Consider the following 20,487-nt stretch of genomic DNA (forward strand, 5'->3'; position numbering starts at 1 on the left):
TTCTCAGAATCTTTGCAGAATCATTATCCATAGCCAGATACTCAAGTAGGGGTGGCCTCCAATGGCTTTGTCCTAGGGTTTTTTTTTTCTATACTGTTTCTTTCAATAATCTCATCAAGTCTCATGGATTCAATTATCTCTTTGCAAGACTCCCAGATCTATATATTCAGCCCTAGTCTCTTTCCTAAGTTCCATTCCCAAATCACCAATTGCCTGTTGGATATCTCCAACTAGATATCCCATGTGTATCTCCAGTTCAAAATGCACCAAATGGAACTCTTAAAATCTTTTCCTCTAAATCCACCCCTTCTCCAAACCTCCTCGTTTCTATTGAGGGCAATACCATCTTTTCACTTAGGTCTACTTGAAGAGGCTATTCTAAAATCTATTATGTTTCAACTAAATATAGAAAATCAGGAGTTTTGAGCATGACTAGGTATAAAGTAATAATGGACATTGATCTTATTAAAAGAACCAAACTGGGAAACTACATTATACTAAAAGCACTAGAGAAAATGAAATGATATCCATATTAAATATGTATGGGTAGGGACTGGATCTATGATTTCATTGGTATATGTAACTCCCAAGTGAAGAAATTTCCTCTACCAATGCAGGTCAGCACCTTCTCTGCAACATATAATCTAAGAACTTTACCTAGAGCACCGAGAGGTTCTAATATTATTATATATTCACTAAATGCCATTTTCCCCTGCTATGAAATAATGTTTTCAGCTCATTTTTCATTTGCAGAAACTAAGATATATATATAGAGAGAGAGACACACAAGCATATATACACATATATACGTACATACACATATGTGGAGAGAAGGAGAAAGAAAGAAGGGGGAGCAGTGTGGCTTAATGTATAGAGTCCCCATCTAGGAGTTGAAAGGGAAGAAAGGAGAAGGGAATAAGTGCTCGTGTGTGTGTGTGTGTGTGTGCTTGTGTGCGCGCACGTGCGCGCCTGTGTAGTGCCTACTATGTTCTAGGCACTGTGCTAATCACTTTACAAATATCTCTTTTGATTCTCACAACTTTGCAAAGTAGTTACTTTTATTATCCCCATTTTAGAGTTAAGAAAACTGAGGCAAACAGATGTTAAGTGACTTGCCAGAGTCACACAGATAGTAAGTGTCTGAGGCTGGATTTGAGCTCAGGTCTTCCTGACTCCAGTTGGAGTACAGAAGGCTTCAGTTCAAATCCTGACTTTTGGACCCTCTGGACTTTGTAACCCTGGGCAAGTCACTTAACCTCTCAATGCCTCAGGCAACTCTCTAGGTCTCTAAGGTGCAGAATAGTTACAGAGCTACAGGGGCAGAAATTCCCTACGCCAGCGAAATAACAGGCCCATATGTGTGCACATACATATACATACATGTTTTCTATGTATATATGTACATGGATGAATATTCTGTAAAGGCGATTGAAAAGCAGTGCCATGGGAGAACCAGAGCAGAGAAGTGGCACAAAATCCCAGGGAAGAGAGAATATCCCAATGTATGGGGAGCTCAACAGTGCCAAATGCTGCAATGTTCAAGGAAGATGAGGACTGAGAATAAGCCATCAGAATTATCCTTTAATGGGGGCAGCTAAGTGGCGCAGTGGATAGAGCACCGGCCCTGAAGTCAGGAAGACCTGAGTTCAAATCCAGCCTCAGACCAAACACTTGACACTTACTAGCTGTGTGACCCTGGGCAAGTCACTTAACCCCAATTGCCTAAAAAAAAAAAAAAGAAAAGAAAAAAAGAAGAATTATCCTTTAAGAAATCATTGTCATACACAGAGCACCATTCTGGGTTTCCCAAAAGTTACCTCAGATTCTATGCATTTGTAGGTCAAAATTTTCTCCAAAGCATACTCCTCAGCATCTACCAATACATTTTAGTTTTACCGGTGGGCCATAGTACTTACTTAGTTTACAGTATTTCAATTAAACAGCAGTGTTTAATTAATTAAATCACTGTACATTCCTTTAATATACCTTGGACTTGAGTGTACCTCTATAGGAATTAAGGGTCAGATATCTAAAAATGAAGAATAAATGAATAAACAAATGAAAGAATGATGAAACATTGATTAAGTGATGGCAATGTGCCAAGTCCTGCACTGAACATTGAGAATACAAATACAAAAAATGAAGACAATCTTTGTCCTTAAGGGACTTCTATTTTGCAGTCCTCAACTCGAGTCTCATCTTCAGGGATATTTGTGCCTCATCCATTTGTTGGAGATTCTGTGCTTAGACAACCTTTCCTAGGTGGAGAGGACCAGAGCTCTCCTCAAACAGAATTCTCAGCCAATGTCTATGAAACTCACTATTCTCCTCAGCCAGGCTTCATCAGAAAGTACAAAAAGAGCTAGAGACAGGAGGCTGAGATCAGACTTCTTTGAACCCCTTTTGGAACTCTTTTATCAACTGCTCCTTTTCAGCTCTGAATTTAACTAAACTGTCCTCTACCTCTTCCCCAGGGAATTTTATTCCAGCTGTGTCTTATAACTGATGGTCAGAAACTTATGTTAATTCTTAGGTCTTGCCAGACCCCTCTTGCCCATCCCCCAGCTGAGGTAAATCTCCCCAGAACTCTACCGCCTCAAACGAACAAAGGGATCGAGAGGCACTATAGTAAAGAAACTACTTTATCCTCATCCCAGAAGCCTCTCTGTTCTCTGTAAAATAGCAACAATTGTGCTGGTTGTTTAATTCTGAAATGTTTTTGTTCTTAGTCCTATACCCTTCGTAAAACTTCCCCTCCGTCTCCCCCATTATAATGACTGGGAGTTCCTTGAGAGAAGGGACTGCTTTTGCCTTGTATCCCCAGAACTTGACACAGTGCCTGGCACACAGTAGCCATTTAATAAATGCTAGTTGAATGACTGGGGACACAACATGTAAACGGATAATTATTTGCATGGTCATTTGAGAAAGGAGAGAGCACAAAAGGATCTAATGTATTTATTTTGCTAGATAAGGTCTCTGGAATAAATGCTTATTTGCAGCAAATGCATCTGATGAAATGAATTAATTAGCCTACATTTGTCTACTGTACTGTGAACGAACTAAATGTCTTTTTGGCTTTATTTTAAGAGGGGATAGGAAAGGACGGAAGGGGATGTGGGTGAGAAGTTGCTTGAAAAGATAATGAGCAGAATATGGGCAAAACCTTTTATCTAGTCCCAACAGAAATAAGAAAGGCATGATTCATATGACAGCCTGCAAAAACTATGAAAGCCCATGAATAATTGATAGAATTGCCAGATGAAGATGGCTCCTTGCCAACTTGTGCCTCTTAATATCTCTATATCCTCAACTCCCAGTTGGGACAACTTTGATTAAAAAATTATTTTAGTAACAAATATTAAATTCAACAAATATTTTATTAAGTATCTGCTATGTACAAAGCTTATTACAGTATTGTCTGATATGTTGGTATAATAATTGAGTAACCGGTTAAGAATATTTCTTTTCTAATTCCTAATAAACAAAGTTCAGGAAGGATAATATTTTATACAGATCTCTATACTTGGCTATTAAGGTCTCAGCATACACATTCATGGAATTAAAATTTGAGTAATCTATTGTTCATTAAAATATGGGATCATCTATTTAATACTTCTGAAAATTCATAGCAGCAAATCAGAAAAAAGTTCCATCTTTGTGCATAACATTTCAACCTTTGTTCAGTAAGGCTTTGGTTATTCTAGGTAAAGAAAAATGAGAGAAAAAAATGTTTTTTCTTTGTTTTCTTATAGGTCTTGAACCAGATTACCTTTTTATTTACATGACAACTGCTATAGACTCCTAAAAGAGTTGGAAGGTCATCTAGAGGTCATCTAGCCTAATCTCCCACCTCATGCAGGTCTACTGTTCATATCATCCCTGACACGGTTGGTTAGTCTTTGCCATCCACGGGGAGCTCAATGAAGTATTTCAAGTAAAACAAGCTATTTGTATTGTTTTTTTTTCTTCAAATATCCCTTAGTTTGCAGATTGCTTTTTGCCTGATAAAATATCTATCTGGGACCACACCTTACCTTTGGAACCACCTCCCCAAGGTGGACGTGTTTTTGTCTTTGAAAGATGACCAGTGAAAACACTCACCAGGTGGCAGAGAAGTTTTGGAAATAATGACTTAAGCAGAGACAAACTCTTGATGTTTTCCCCTCCCAAAGAGCGTGACACAGTGAGAAAAAAAAAAAGAACAAAAAACAAAGAACAAAACCACAATCACCAATGAAATAAGAGAGGTTAGCTCTTTCAAGAACTCTTAGTCACTATTCTTCGGAGGCATCGAAGCCAAAGTAATAGGGGAAGCTGTTTGGTGGAATGAGGTAAAACTAACCAAATTCAGGACCTGGTAAATAAAGGAAAAGAAGATGACTCAAGAAGTCAATCTGAATTCCCTCAAGGAACTGGAACGTGAGATGGTACTTCAGGTGTTGTACCGAGATCAGATGGTGCAAAAGGTTGAGGAGGAGAGGATAAGGTATGTCGACATTTGAGCACGTCATGGTTTTGTTTTCTCTGTCTTGGTGTCACCCTTTTTATTGCATTTTTTTCTCTTCTGCTACTCTTAGAGAAACCAACAAGTGGGTGGGTTACTTGGAGAAGTAGCCTCTGAGAAAGTCCATAGGCTGAAGGAGTTGGGGTAGAGGTCACCATCCCTGTCCATCTGAGATCAAAAGTGGACAGGAAGCTAGGGACCTGTCTTTCTTAGTCATTTTCAAATGATGCTTTGCTCTAACAAATGTTGCTTCACTGACTGGGGGTATCCTTCAATATACTCCAAAGGGCAAGTACCCTATAGTTAAGGACTTTTCACTCCAGTATTTGGTGACAGAATTGGGAATTTGTTGGTTAAAGGTGCAAAACTGCTTGATGCTGAGTAGGCTGCCAGCTCAGGTGATGAGATGCCAATATATGCCGATAAACAAGCTCACACCCAGTTTGTCAGCCCAAAGTCCGTATCTCCTCATTTTTGTGGCAGTGCGTAGCTTCTGGATTTGGGGGAGATAGAGGCTTATTTATATATGCGCCCAACACTTATCTTTCCACATAACCACCAGCCAATAAGAGGAGCTAATATAGTTGACAGTTTGTGGACTTGCCTTCTCAGTTTTTAGTTTTCTCTTTGTTTATAGGGCTCAGTTAAAGGGAAATGTTGGGGATTTTATGCATTTAGAGCTGAAAGGAACCTTAGAGGTCATCTGATCTAATCTTCTCATTTTACAGATGAAGCAGCTGAGTCCCAGAGAGGTTAAGTAAGTTGCTCAAAGACACTGATCTAGTGAGTGAAAGAGGCAGGGCACAAACCCAGGGCTGACTCCAGAGTCATTGATCTTCCTACTACATTATGTTCTTAAGAGTTTAAGGAGTTTTAAACCTTGGGAATTCTTCATTTTACACATGGGAAAACTGAAGCCCGGAGATGAGGCCCAATAACCTCTTCTTTGCTGACATCTTTAAATAATTTTTGCATTTGAGTTTGCATTTGAATTGTAAGGACAAAAAGCTGGAGCAGCAGTAAGAAGGGATTAAGTGAATGTGAAGAAATGACCTTTTCTTAAAAATTGCTGATCTGCCCTTCAAAGAGGTCATTCTGTGCACTCTTTTGTCCATTTGACTGAGTAGCAAGGCTTAGGAATGGGGGTAGGGGAATGGTCAATGAAATGAGCAAGCAGCCTGGAGACATTACTTAAAATATAAATGTAGACAATTTTTTTTCATGTTTCTTGCCCCTCTCTCTGCTTTCTAGAACGAAGGACATTATTACATGTAAATCTCTTTGATCTGTAAAGAGGAATTAGAAAAGAATTATTACTAGAAACTGCTTCCATCTTTCTGTCACTATAAACATTTTCCCACTATTTAACAAACACTATCGTTTAATAAGGCCATGTTAATATATATTTAAACTATGCCCACATTTGTCAAGTACTTCAAAGTTACAAAGTGCTTTTTTTATACATATATGTACATTATCCATCTGGACCCTCACCTTGGCTCCCATCAGATAGATAGCACAAATATTATTAGCCCCATCTCGAAGATTTGGAAACTTAGATTATGAGAGATGAAATAGCTTGCCCAAACCATACGGCCTGTATATCCTGGAATTGGAACTCCTGTCTGTAGATTCTCTGACCTTTCTACTCATAACTGAATAGATGTGGGATTTTATGTATGTGTGAATATGTATGCATATACATGCTGGCTTTTCAGACAAACCCAGTATTATGCTGGTGCTTTGTGCTTTTCTTAATGCTTTTGAAAGAGATGTGGTATTAAACAGGGGGAGACACAATGAATCCTTTCTTCATTAGGTTAAGTGGCAGAAGTTTTAGACTATGTCAATACAATAAAAAATATGAAGAAAGAAACCTACTTATAATGTCATTGCAGAATCTGACTACTCAGAGAAGGGGTATTTAAATTTTCTGGTTATCTGGAAGCCATCCAGAGAACCATTTTCATTTCAATTCTTACTGTTGAAAAACCTTCCAAATGCATTCATAGATTTTTCTGCATCAGTGAGTAGAGTGACTGGAGAAGATCAGGTCTTCTTTCATCATCAAGGAGCTGTCAGTGACTTGGAGCCATTTTTCTGAACAGTAGTTCTCATCATCTAGTCATATAGATAGCCATAGGAGGAAAGGAATCATAGAATCCTAGAATGGTGGGACTGGAAAGAATCCCTTTTTAAAATATATTTTTATTGATATCTTTTATTTTTACATAATCTAATTTCCCAATGTATCCTCCTCCTTTCCCATCCAGAGAAGTATCCTTTATAATAGAAAAGAAGGGGGAAAAAGTTCACAAAAACTAACCAGCATAATGACAGAGTCTGACATTATATGTAGTGCATACCCATAATCCCCCACTTCTGTGGGGGAAGTACCTTCTCATATCTTTGCATTGAGGCCAAGCTAGACCATTATAATTTTGCAGCATTCAGTTTCAATTGTTTGATTTTTATTCTTTCCACTTGCCATACACATTGTAATAGACATTGTGTATATTATTTTCCTGGTTCTGCTTCCTTCATTTCGCCATCAGTTAATTTTCATGTTAGTCTTTCTGCGCTTCTCTCTATCATGTTCATTATCTCTTACAGCACATTAATGTTTCATTCCATTCATCTATCATTGATAGGCATCTACTTTGCTTTCTAGAAGTAGTCTTAGAGATTACCCAGCTTAGTCCCCTCATTTTTCAAACAACAAAACTGAGACCTAAAATGAAGAAAATTGTTCACAGAATGTCCCAACCCCAGTACATCATCAGGGGGAAATTTTTCTTAAAGAAATTCCCAATATGAGCTTGTTTTCTTGTGATTTTTTTTCTGGGTTCCTTAAGGCTCTTATACCTTCCTTAAAGATAGTGCTTGACATGTAGCACTATATAAATGCTTATTCCCTTCTCCATTGTCTTTATTTATCTTTTTCATGACTCTAGCACAAGCCCAGCCCTTTGACAGTGTAGCAGAGTGGAAAGGGAGATGAAATCAGCAAGCTTTGGGGTGATACTTGTATTACCTTCCTCATGGGGTTTTGGGAAGGAAAACATTTTGTATGCTATATAAATAGAAGCTGTTATCATTTGTCCTGGCCTTTTGATTTCATTGATGTAGGGAGGTTCCCTCTACCAATGCAAATCAGCAACTGTTTCTTCAATTTAGGGATAAATTGAAATAAATTCATCACCTATTAAGCAGTCTCTCCAGGGTTAGGCAAGCTGGTCATGGGATGACACAATAGACTTCAAAGATCTCGCCTTCTCTGATAGAGTCTAATAGTTTGCAAATAACTTGGTTAACCAATCTGGACTGCTTATCCATCAACGAAGCACAGTGCATTTCCCAGAAGTGTGACTTGAACCCAGGTCTTTCTGACTCAGAGCCCAATTTTCTATCATACAGTGTTGCTTCTTTAAGATAATATTAGATACCTAATAAATATTTGATAGAATGAGAAGGTTTGAAGTATGCTAGGCTTAAGTGTTTTGGATAACAATAAAAAAAGTTTCAGACCAAATTACCCATAAAATAGAGATAATAGTAATTGTGCTCTCTATTTTATAAGCTTATTATAAGAAAAAACATCACTGTAAGCTAAAAAGCATTGTAAATTCTCATTATTAGGGAACTTAGAGAATCGAAAATTTGTCCTTCCCTTGAGACTTAATACTACCTTTTTTCCCCATGTCTTTCCTGCTTTTCTTTCTCACTACTTTATTTTGGGGGTGGTAGTGGTGGAATTACTATTATATATTATTATACATTGCAGTAATATATTATATTATGTAATACATATCATTATATGTATATGGAATATATTATATGATATTATATGCGGTATAATTATGCAACACATATTTTACGTGTAACTGTAACATGTTGTATTATATAAGCATATTATATGCATTATGATATATTTAATACATATTCTACACATACATGTGATATATTATATAAATACATTATGATATGTACCACATGTATTATAACATGAAACACGTGCTTATATGTATATGTAGTAATTATGTTATTACGTGCATTATAATTTGTTATAATATGCTATGCATTTTATACATGTGTATTCTTATATAATTATATTATTATAACATGTAACATATTAATTGTAATGTTATTAAGATGTTTTATGATTAATTAATTGATTAAGATTAATATTATTAAGAATATATTATACTATATTACTACTGTAATCCAATGTGCCTTGTTTGGAGGGAGTGAGAATGGAACAAAATTACCCTGTGGAGACAGGATTGAGGGGTAATGTCAACTTGTGCTAAATTATGTTTTGTCATTTGGTCCCATGGGTTCACAGGAAGCTGAAATTGCACCTGCAGGATCTTCGATGGAGACCAGCGAAGAACACAAATCAGGAATACAAAGAGAAGTTCTGCGCACGGTGCCAGAAATCTCTGGGCTTGGTGATAAACCGAGGAGGTGTATGCCAGGGCTGCAGCCATCGAGTATGTTCCGAGTGTCGGGTCTTCCTGAGGAAAACCTACATGTGGAAATGCACTGTCTGCTTCGCTGATGGGTGAGCAGTCCAGATTGGTTAACCAAATTATTTGCAAACTAGCAGTTGTTGCTATGCTTACCAAGTCTATTTGACATAAAGCTGGGAGGGGCAGCTAACATTGGACAACGAAATCAGTGATATCCAAGAGATCTTGACAGTTTGTCATGATGGGTCATATTTAATAAAACAAACTTCATTAGGAATGTGTAAAGTTCTACTCTTAGGTTTAAAAAAAACCCAATTGCACAAGGCCTCTCTGGAGGAAGCATGGCAAAAGAAGGTTTCTTATAATCTCTTGATCTGGAGATTTTAGTGAACCTCAAGCTCAGTGTGAGTCACCAATATAATAAAGTGGCCAAAAATTCTCATGTGACCTTAGGCTGTATTAACAGAGACAGTGTCCAGAATAAGAGAGGTGATCACCCAACTATACTCAGCCCAGGTAGGACCACATCTGGAATTCTATTCTGGGCAACCTGGAGTGTGTCTAGAAGAGGGTGACCAGGAGAACAAAAAAATCTGCGCCTCATATTACATTAAGATCGCATGAAGGAATTTGCAGGTCTGTAAGTAAGTAGACTTGTTAGAGATTTTGTAGAAAGCATTACCGTGCAGGTATAGTTAGATTCTGGAACACCTTCGATGTTCTTTTCACTTCTGTAATCCTATGATAATAAAGGATGAAGAAAATCAAACTTGAAAATTATGGTCACTTACAGAAGTTTTGTCATTAGATCATGAGCTTCTTGAGGGCAGGGACCATCTTTTGCCTCTTTTCATATTCTCAATGTATAGCACAGTGTCTCGGGCACATGGTAGGTGCTTAATCAATGTTTGTTGACTGTCAAATTATTAAACAGAGTGTAGGCTAAAAGTCTTTTACCCAGGGCTACTGATTTCTTTAGGTTGCTTGGATTTCTTAGTTCCTCAGTTTAGCTCTTCTGTAAAATGGTGTTAATTTAGGACCACCCTATTTCAGGACAAGGAGATATGACTTTACACAAGACATGCTTGAATTGGGCTACCTTTATGCCTCTATCTTGTCTCGGCACAGAGACAGAGGGTACCGTGTGTAAGTTCTTTTCCTTAGTCATAGCAAAACCACATCTTGGGATCCATCTGTGGATTAGTTCCTCCTTCTCTTCCTTTCACTTTGTGCGGTTCCTGTTCCTCTAGATCCTTTAATGACCCTAAAGGGGTTGGAAAAGATCACCGCAGAAGGAGCTGGAAACAAGCACTTCTTTTCCAAGTGTTCCTAACACATCTGCCATGGGTAGCACTCAGGTCTCACTGACTTCAGTTCCAACTCTCTAGCCACTGGACCTCCTAATTGCTTTGTGGTCCCAAGGCACGGGGAACATCCATTAAATGATAACTAACATTTGTAGAGAGCTTTAAAATATATGTTACCTCATCTGAACTTCATAACAACTTTGTGAGGTAGGGGCTATTATTTTTCCCATTTTACAGATGAGGAACCCAAGGCTGAGAGAGGTTAAATAACTTGCCCAGAATCATATAGAGAGTATCTAAGAAAAGATCTAAATTCAGGAATTCCTGACTCCAAATCTAGGACTCTTTGCACTGCACCATTTAGCTGTCTAATGTTGTAATAGAAACTTTATCAGGTGAAAAACACAACTAAATGGAAGGGGAATTAACATTACATTCATATGAACATACACTAGAGCAGAGTTTCTGAACTTTTTTTGTATCATAGACCTTTTTGGCAATCAGGTAAAGCCTATAAATGGAAATTTCCCACCAGACAATTTCATGGACCCTCTAAAATTTTTTTGTGGGGCTTGGAGCATATAAACCCCAGATTAAGAGCCCCTGAATTAGAGGGAAGTTGGCTGTTTTCTTGGAGATTAGACTCTATCAGGAAAGGAGAGATCTTTGAAATCTATTGTGTCATCCCATGACCAGCCTGCCTAACCCTGGAGACATTGCTTAATTGTTCATGAATTTATTTCGGCCACAGCAGCTCAGAAGAGGATGCACCTCTGTCCTCATCCCCAGTGGGGAAATCACAGAGCTTGTATTTGGCCCCCCACCAGACAAGTTCATGTACTCCCTGAAATCTTGGGGGAGACCCCTTGGGGCTTGTGGGCCCCAAGTTAAGGAGCCCTTGCATTAGAAGAAAGTTGCCTATTTTCTGGGAAGATTAGACTCTACCAGGGAGGAGATCTTTGGAGTCTATGGTACAAATTTTAGCATTTCAGCTTCAGTACCTCACAAGCTCTGTGATTTCCCCTCTGTGAATAAGGACAGAGACTTCATCCTTTTTGCACCTTCATGAGCTGCTGTGATCAAAATAAACTGTCTCCTGGGGTGCAGTCTCTCTAGGTCTAGGCAGACTGGTCGTGGGTTGACAGAATTCTCCTGTGTTGCAAGCCCATTCAAGCTTTTCCAGCTTGGAAAGATCTGCCGGGGCTTTGGATCCACTTTAAGGACCCAGAGGGACATTCCAGACACAATCTGATATTAGGGCAGACTGCAAGCAGAGACGCAGAATGCCAGAGTTGGAAGAGGCCTCAAAGATCACCCTGGCACAAGCTCTTAGGCTCATAGAGTAGGTGAGGACATTAGAGGCCACTCATTTTCTTTTTTCCACATTTATTATTTTTTTAAAAAAAATCTGAACTTGACAGGGATCAAATAAGAAGAGCATTTATATATACAAAATAGAACAGAAAAAGAGGACTGCACATGGAGCTGCAAATCTGAGTAACATACAGCTTGTTGACTTCTTTTTCTGTCTATAATAAATTCTTTTATTGTTGTTTTCTTGTTTTATGTTTTATGTATTCTTTTAAAGGCTTTTTAAATTTTATTTTTTTTCAATGAACAAAAATATTTTTTCTCTTCTCCATTCTCTCCTCCCATTAAAAAAAAACCCCTTGTGACAAATAAGCATAGTCAAGCGAAACACATTTCTACATGAGTCATATCCAAATATATATCTCATTATGTACCTTAAGTCCATCACTTCTCTTTCAGGAGGTAAATAGCCAACTTCCTCATCAGTCCTCTGGAATCCTTGTTGCAGTGGATCATTTTTAAGTCTCTCGAAAGTTGTTTGTGTTTATAATGTTGTTGTTATTGTATACATTGTTCTGGTTCTGCTTACTTCACCCTGCATCAATTCTACAAGTCTTCTCAGATTTCCTTGAAACTGCCCCTTTCATCATTTATTACAACACAATAGTACATCATTACATTCATCTATCACAATTTTTTTCAGTCATTCCCCAATTGATGGGCACCTCCTTAGTCTTAACATGTTATTTTCAAAATTGATTTGCTTGTTTGTTTCTTACTCATTTTCCCTCTGCTCTCATTTATACATTTGAAAAATACTTCAACACCCTTCTTTTCTAACTTTGTTTTATTTTGTTAACCCTATCACTAGCCCTCTCTCCTCTTCCCACTTCCCCTTCCAAAAAAATTGAAAAAATCAAAGCCCATGTATCAAATATGCATTTTCAAGCAAAACAAAATCTCAGATTTTTGATGTATGAAAAATATACCTTGAATTCATCACCTCTCTGTCAGGAACCAACCCCATCACTTCACAGATGAGGAAACTAAAGCCCAAGGAAGAGATATGACTTCCCCAAGATCATACAGGATATAAGTGGAAAAGTAGTGATTTGAATCCAGGCCTTCTGACATGAAATCCATCACTCTTATCATGAACTATAATGACTTTTATAGATGAAGAAGCTAAAATCCTAAGCAATTTGCCTAAGGTCACCTAGGTTCTAAGTGTGTGTTAAGGGATGCCCTGAAAACATGATTTGTAAACACAAAGGCTGATGAAGCTTCATTACATCTTGTTTCTAAGATGTAATGTAAGATGATTGTAAGATGACTTGGGCAAGTCACTTAATCTTGATCAGTTTCCTCATCCATCAAATGAGCTGGAGAAGGAAAATGGCAGACCACTTCAGTATCTTTGCCAAGAAGACCCCAAATGGGGTCACAAAAAATCATCTGGACACAACTGAACAAAAACAAATGACCTTTAACAATTCATGTTTCTATTGCATTGTAAGTGCAAAGCGCTTTACTTACATTATGTCATTTGATCCTTGCAATAACTCTGTAAGGCAGGCTGTAGTTAATCTTCACCTACAGATGAGGAAACTGAGGCTCTGAGAAGTTGAATAATTCACCTAGTATCACAAAGATACAAAGTTTCTGAGGTTGTATTTGAACTGAGGTCTCTTGACTCTACGTCTAGCATTCAAGTCACTATACCATATTGCTTCTTATGTAGCACAGCTACCCCTCTACATCTCACATTTCTTGGATTTGGTTAAGTTATTAAAGCCCTTTGTGCTTTAATAAACACAACAGAGCCCAAACTAATATGGGCAAACGGGGCTTTGGCACGCATTGGAATGGGATTGGAGGAAGGAATGAGCTTTTTGTCTAGGAGGTACATTTCCTTACCATGAGAAACTCCCATCTCCTAAGAACATCTTAATCCCCATATTTCACTTCCTGTTCCTCCGGAAAGTTGGCACAGAATTGGTCCCAAAGGATTCTGTGGGGGAGAGTCTCCATCTCCCAGCACAACTGTACCCAAGGTAGTACTGTCCCTTCTGCTCCACCTCTAATGTTTCATGTAAAAAACTGCCTTATAGGGTTATTGTAAGGATCAAATGACATAATGTAGGTAAAGTACCTCTCTGTCCCAACTCATTTTTTCCCAGATTCTATTTCAGCTAGTCAAGTATCTATTGAAGGAAAAACAAAGTTATTGTTGTAGGACAAGTCTATGAGAAGGACTTGTATTGAATGGCAGGCTGGTCTTTGCTCTGAAGAAAATATATAGAGATTCTTAAGAATCTAACCAAGATGGCAGAGGGAAAGCAGTGACTTGTTTGAGCTCTCCCCCCAAACCCTTCCAAATACCTATAAAAAATGACTCTAAACAAATTCTAAAGTAGCAGAACCCACAAAAAGACAGAGTGAAACAAATTTCCAGCGAAAGACAGCCTGGATGGTTGATCTGAAAGGTATATCGCACTGGGCGGGAAGAGGAGTGCAGTTCTGCGTGGGTGCGCAGGCTGCGCAGGCCACAGCAAAACTGGAGCTCAAAAGGGATTTTGAGAAGCAAGTAAGAGAAGTAGAGGAAAAACTGAGAGTTTTGCAAGAAAATCATGAAAAACAAGTCAACAGCTTGCTAAAGGAGACCCAAAAAAACGCTGAAGAAAATAACACCTTAAAAAATAGCCTAACCCAAATGGCAAAACAGGTCCAAAACGTCAATGAGGAGAAGAATGCCTTAAAAAACAAAATTGGCCAAATGGAAAACGAAGTCCAAAAGCTCACTGAAGAAAATACTTCCTTAAAAATTAGAATGGAGCAATTAGTGCTAGTGACTTTATGAGAAATCAAGACACTGTAAAACAAATTCAAAAGAATGAAAAAATAGAAAACAATGTGAAATATCTCATTGGAAAAACAACTGACCTGGAAAATAGATCCAGGAGAGAGAATTTAAAAAATTATTGGACTATCTGAAAGCCATGATCAAAAAAAGAGCCTAGACATCATCTTTCAAGAAATGATCAAGGAAAACTGCCCTGATATTTTAGAACCAGAGGGCAAAATAGAAATTGAAAGAATCCACCCATCACTGCCTGAAAAAGATCCCCAAAGGAAAACTCCTAGGAATATTGTAGCCAAATTCCAGAGTTCCCAGGTCAAGGAGAAAATATTACAAGCAGCCAGAAAGAAACAATTCAAGTATTGTGGAAACACAATCAGGATAACACAAGTTTTAGCTGCTTCTGCATTAAGGGACTGCAGGGCGTGGAATATAATATTCTGGAGGGCAAAGGAGATAGGATTACAACCAAGAATCACCTACTCAGCAAAACTGAGTATAATCCTGCAGGGGAGAAAATGGTCATTCAGTAAAATAGAGGACTTTCAAGCATTCTTGATGAAAAGATCAGAGCTGAATAGAAAATTTGATTTTCAAATACAAGACTCAAGTGGAACATGACGAGGTAAACAGGAAAGAAAAAATCATAAGAGACTTATTAAGGTTGAACTGTTTACATTCCTGCATGGAAAGATGATATTTGTAACTCATGAGACCTTTGTCAGTATTAGGGTAGTTGGAGGGGAACAAATTATATGTACATATATGTAGATATAGTTAGATAGAGGGCACAGGGTGAGCTAAAAATGAAGGGGTCATATCTGGAGAATAAAATTAAGGGGTGAGAGAGGATTATACTAGGAGAAGGAGAAAGGGAGAGGTAGAACGGGCTCTTACAGTGGAGGGGAAATGGGGGAAGGTGAGAGAGAAAGAGTGAACCTTATTCTCATAGAATTTGACTTGAGGAGGGAATAACACACACACTCAATTGGGTATGGAAATCTGTCTTACCCTACAGGAAAATGGGGGGGGGAAGGGGACAAGGGAGTAGGGGGATAATAGAGAGGAGGGCAGATTGGGAAAGGGGGTAATCAGAAGCAAGTACTTCTGAGGAGGGTCAGGGTCAAAATAGAGAATAGAATAAATGGGGGGGTGAGATAGGATTAAGGGAAATAGAGTTAGTTTTTCACAGCATGTCTACTATGGAAGTGTTTTACATAATTGCACATATATAACCTATATTTAGTTGCTTGCGTTATCAATGAGGGTGGGTGGGGAGGGAGGAAGGGAGAAAATTTGGAACCCAAAGTTTTAAAAACACATGTTTAAAAAAAGTTTTCACATGCAACTGGGAAATACAAAATACAGGAAATGGGGTACAGAAATCCAGCCTGCCCTACAGGAAAATTGAAGGGGAAGGGGATAAGAGAAGGGGGGGAGAGATAGAAGGGAAGGCAGACTAGGGGAAGGGGTGTTCAGAATGCATGCTATCTTGGGGTGAGGGGAGGGGCAAGATGGGGTGAAAATTTGGAACTCAAAATCTTGTGGAAGTAAATGTTGAAAACAAAAAAATAAATAAAAATTACCATAATGTAAAAAAAAATCCTAGGTAGGCTCCATTCTCCCTTGGCCGTGAGGTCCAGGTCCCAGGAGTTCTGTTCACCCCAGCTTACTGGCCACTCCCATTTAGATCTCCTTAGGCCCCCCCTCCAGTCACCCCAAACTACTTGGCCACTCCTAGATCCCTCCCACAGGCTCTCTGTGGACCATTAGGTCCATCTTGTCTCCATTAAGATGCTCTGATTCTTAAAATCTAGCCACTGCTTAGATTCTTAAAATCTAGCTACTACTGGGATTCTTATAATCTAGCCAAGGCTCTGATTCTTATAATCTAGCCACTGCTTGCCCATGTTCAGACTCCTTAACAGTCTGCCCAATATGATGGATGTTCTAATAAACCTATCTTTGACTGAAAAAAAAATATATAGTTCCACTGGATAATGTTGAGAATAGGAGTTTTTTTTCTTTTTTTTTTTAATAGGAGTTTTTAACCTAGGGTCTATGAACCAGATTTAAAATATATGTATATAACTGTGTTTCAATCTAACTCATTTACCTTATAATCCTAAGTATTTAATTTTATGAATTTAAAAATATTACTCAGAGAAAATGTCCTCAAGGGTCAATAGACAGTCAGAGGGATCTGTGATATAAAAAATTCTAAGAAACCTTGGTTAAGAAGGATTTCAACTCATTTTTCCTTTTCAGGTACTAAAAGGTACTTTATCTTTTGAGGCTGAATATCATAGACCTTGAAGAGTAGAGTGTCAGATAACACTTAGGGATGGTTTTTTTTTTTGCTCCTCAGAGTTGATATGCTGAAATCAAAACTGGATAGCTGGGTGAGGCAATCTCCCAGGAAGGCTGCCGTTTTGAAATCTTTATACTTGGGCTTAGATGTCATTAAAGCTTTATCCTCCTAGTACATGAGATGTGATTTCTAAAACCCCAACTTCCTTATTTTGAAATAAAACTTTTCAAAATACACAAGATAGTGTAATACTAATAGTAAACTTACAGAGGTGCTGCTTTTGAAGGAGAAATGTGTCCATTTCAATTATTTACTCATAGGCCTTTTTTTAAACATATGACAAAATATTTATAAAATCATAGAATGTTATAACTAAGTGGGAAGTTGTGTGATTATCCCATACAATCCCCTCATTTTAGAAAAAAGGAAATTTGTTCCTAGTAGACTTTGCATACTTTGTTTGGACTTTGAGAGAATTTTTTAAAATTCCTTTTTAAAATTAATTTATTTTGATTTATCAACAATCACTTCCATAAACTTTTGAGTTTTAAATTTTTCTCCACCTCCCTCCCTGCCTCCCTCCCCAAGATGGCCTGCAATCTGATATAGGCTATACATATACATTCCTATTAAACATATTTTCGCATTAGTGATGTTGTAAGGAAGAATTAGAACCAATAGGAGGAACTACAGGAAAGAGAAAACAAAACAAAACAGAAGGAAAAAATAGCAAATAGTGTGCTTTAATCTGCATTCAAACTCCATAGTTCTTTCTTTGGATGTGGATAGCATTTTCCATCAAGAGACCTTTGGATAAGTCTTAGATCCTTGTATTGCTGAGAAGGGCTACGTCTATCAACGTTAGTCATCGCACAATGTGGTTGTTACTATGTACAACGTTCTCCTGGTTCTGCTCACTTCACTCAGTATCAGTCCATACAAGTCTGAAAGAATTTTTTAAAAAAATCATTGAAGGATAAAGTTAAAACTTTTAAAAGCTTTGTAATATTTGGTATCTGCTGCTATTTTATATTAATATGCTCCTTATCATGACTGGCAAAAAGTCTCCTGGTGAGTCTCACCATCATCCCTTTCCTTTAATTCTGTGTCTTTCCCTTCTCTGGGCTGTTTGCTTTCAGGACAGGGGTCCTGGTGTCAGTTGTAGGATGAGGAGAAACATATGAAAAAAATTTAAAAATTATAACTGCAAGGGTAGCACTAATAAAAAAAACCTATAACTTTAAAATTGCCTACGAATAGCAAACTTAGACTGTGTCTATAAATTTTAATCACAGTGTTCAGAACAGAGCTAGAAACCAGAGGAGATGCCAAAGAAAGAGAAGGCCCTCAAAAAAACACACAACCTGTTTAGGAAGAGAAAACTAATATATAGGAAAAAAGCAAATCAATGAATTGCTGAGCTATGAGATGCTGACTGGGAGGGCTGCAGGAATCCAGAAAAAGGAAGGATCAGTGTCAACTTTAATAACTGGAAAAGGTTTTGTGGAGGAGGAACTCAAGTTCATCCTTGAAAGATGGACGAGATCTAGATTTACCAAGGTAGGAGGCAGGTTGGTATGAAGAATGACATTTTGGGTTAGGGGAAGAACATGAGCAAAGGCATAGCAATAAAAATGAGCTTGGTGTGTGGAGGGGTCCTTGAATAGAGTTGTCTGACTAGGGCAGAGGTTGCAGGCTGGGGAGGAGTGGGACGTAAGGTTAGATCGATACTGGGGGGAGGCAGAGGGAAGTAGATCATGGAAAGTCTTGAAAGCCAGGTAGAAGTTTTTGGACTCCAAGCAATTGGGAGCTACTATAGGGTCTTTTTTTTTTTTAAACTGTATGATCTTAAGCAGGGAAATGACATGGTAGAAGCAGTTGATGTTTGGATAACTAAAATAATTAGTCCAATTAGTATTATAAATATCAGCCCAGAGTATAGGACAGAATTAGAAGGGCAGTTGGTAGTTCACTGAATAGTAGTAATAGAAGTAGTGTGACATCATTGATAGAAGGCTAGACTCGGAGGCAGAAAGGACTGGATTAGGATCTTGCATCAGATACTTGTTAGCTATGGGACTTTGGGGAACTCAATCTCTGAGCCTCAGTTTCCTTATTTCTAAAATAGGGATAATAATAGTACCTCCCTCTCACCATTATTGGGAAGATCAAATGAATTAACATATATAAAATGCTTTGCAAACCTTAGAGTATTATATAAATGCTAGCCATGAAGATGATGAAGATGATGATGATGATGAAAATGATGATGATGAGTTTTAGTATCGTAAAGCAGATATCCTCAAATACAGCATAGATTGACTGCATATTTGTTACAAGGATTTTGTTTTTCTTTTTGTCCCCTCCAGTAGAGGGAAATAGAAAGGAGAGAAAATAAATGTTTGCTCATTGAAAAAAAATAACTTTAAAATGATGGAATTGGATAGCTAGGGAGTAGAGGCAACAGGAGTCAACCACACAAGAGGTCTGGGAGTGAAAAAGGAGAAACTGAATGGCTAGTTTTTGAAATTTGCTTTTCTGTCCTGGTCCAAAGTAGACTGAATTTATGACCCCAGATACCTGAAAGTTTTCTTTTTAATTTTGTTTCCCTCTGGTATTTATCAGAAATACTATTAGAAGGCTATTCAAGTGAAGGAGTCCTAACAAATTGTGAGACTCAGCACAAAATTTTTGGCCCTGAGTTGTAATTAATAAGAAATTTCATAAAGCGGAGGTAAGAGGGATAGGGCAGGACAAAGCAGAAAAGGTCCCTGATAACTGTTACTGATGGTGAGTGAGGGTTGGGAATGAGGAGAGGAGGAAAAGGAAGAAGAGGAAAAGGAGGAAAGGAAATTGAAATTTTTGAAAGTAGTGTTGTATATGCCAGGTCATCAGGGAATGGGCCTGGATTTCTAGGAAGCTGATCAATTCTGAAAGTGAGCAGGGAATTTGGGTCCCTTCCGAACCTGATTTGGGATGACTTCAGAGGTTTCAAACTAGAAAGGATTCCTTTGGCTTTTCTAAAAGCAGAGTAGAAACAAACTTTCAGATTAGTCCCTAAAGCAAATTGGTCTCCTACTATTCTTTGAGATTGGGGATTAACTACTCAAATTATTGACAAATATTTATTAAGTCCCTGTCGTGTGACCAGCACTATACTAGATACTAATGACACAAAGACAAAAATGAAATAGTTCCTGCTCTCAAGAAGCTTCCATTCTATTGATGGACTTAGGTCTAGAGCTGCACTTTTGGGGACTGAACCAGAACTGTATTGATCTTAGTGGAGTAACATATTTGGGTTCAAGAAACTGTGATCAATGGTATAGATAGTGAAAAAGATACATTATAGAATTTGATTCTCTGGCTTTCATCTTCTGATCTTCCAAGCAGAGAGACCCTTCAGATTTTCCCCCAATGTCATAATTTCCTCACAAAACTCTCAACATCTTCACAATGAAAAGTGTGTGGTTCTTACATATTTCAAAAGACCATTTCTAATTGACCTCTTAGAGAGAAGTTGCTAGACATACCAGCATTTTCCATAATACATCCATTCCTTTTAAGTTAATTAATATTAACTGACGTTTATCTAATGCTTTCTCATTTACAAAGTACTCTCTACACATTAAACTAGATGCTATTATTGTCCCTATTCACAGATAAGGCAACTTAGACTTTGAGAGGTTAAATAATTCATGCAGTCACATAGTTATTAA

The 20,487-nt window shown here is 37.9% G+C and overlaps 1 protein-coding gene across 3 annotated transcripts in view; it reads left to right on the forward strand.

The window, feature by feature from the left end:
* The window catches only part of LOC114031398 (synaptotagmin-like protein 3), a 95,184-nt gene that overhangs the window by 10,750 nt on the left and 63,947 nt on the right, over positions 1-20,487 (forward strand). For all 3 annotated transcript variants that reach the window (XM_027846458.1, XM_027846460.1, XM_027846459.1), the window contains 2 exons: positions 3,756-4,489; positions 8,853-9,071. In XM_027846458.1, the coding sequence (XP_027702259.1) occupies positions 4,380-4,489; positions 8,853-9,071 (329 nt within the window). In that variant the 5' untranslated portion in view covers positions 3,756-4,379. The remainder of the gene's footprint in view (positions 1-3,755; positions 4,490-8,852; positions 9,072-20,487) is intronic.

Source organism: Vombatus ursinus, unplaced genomic scaffold (assembly GCF_900497805.2).
Source record: "Vombatus ursinus unplaced genomic scaffold, bare-nosed wombat genome assembly UNPS02015175.1, whole genome shotgun sequence".
Lineage (NCBI taxonomy): Eukaryota > Metazoa > Chordata > Mammalia > Diprotodontia > Vombatidae > Vombatus > Vombatus ursinus.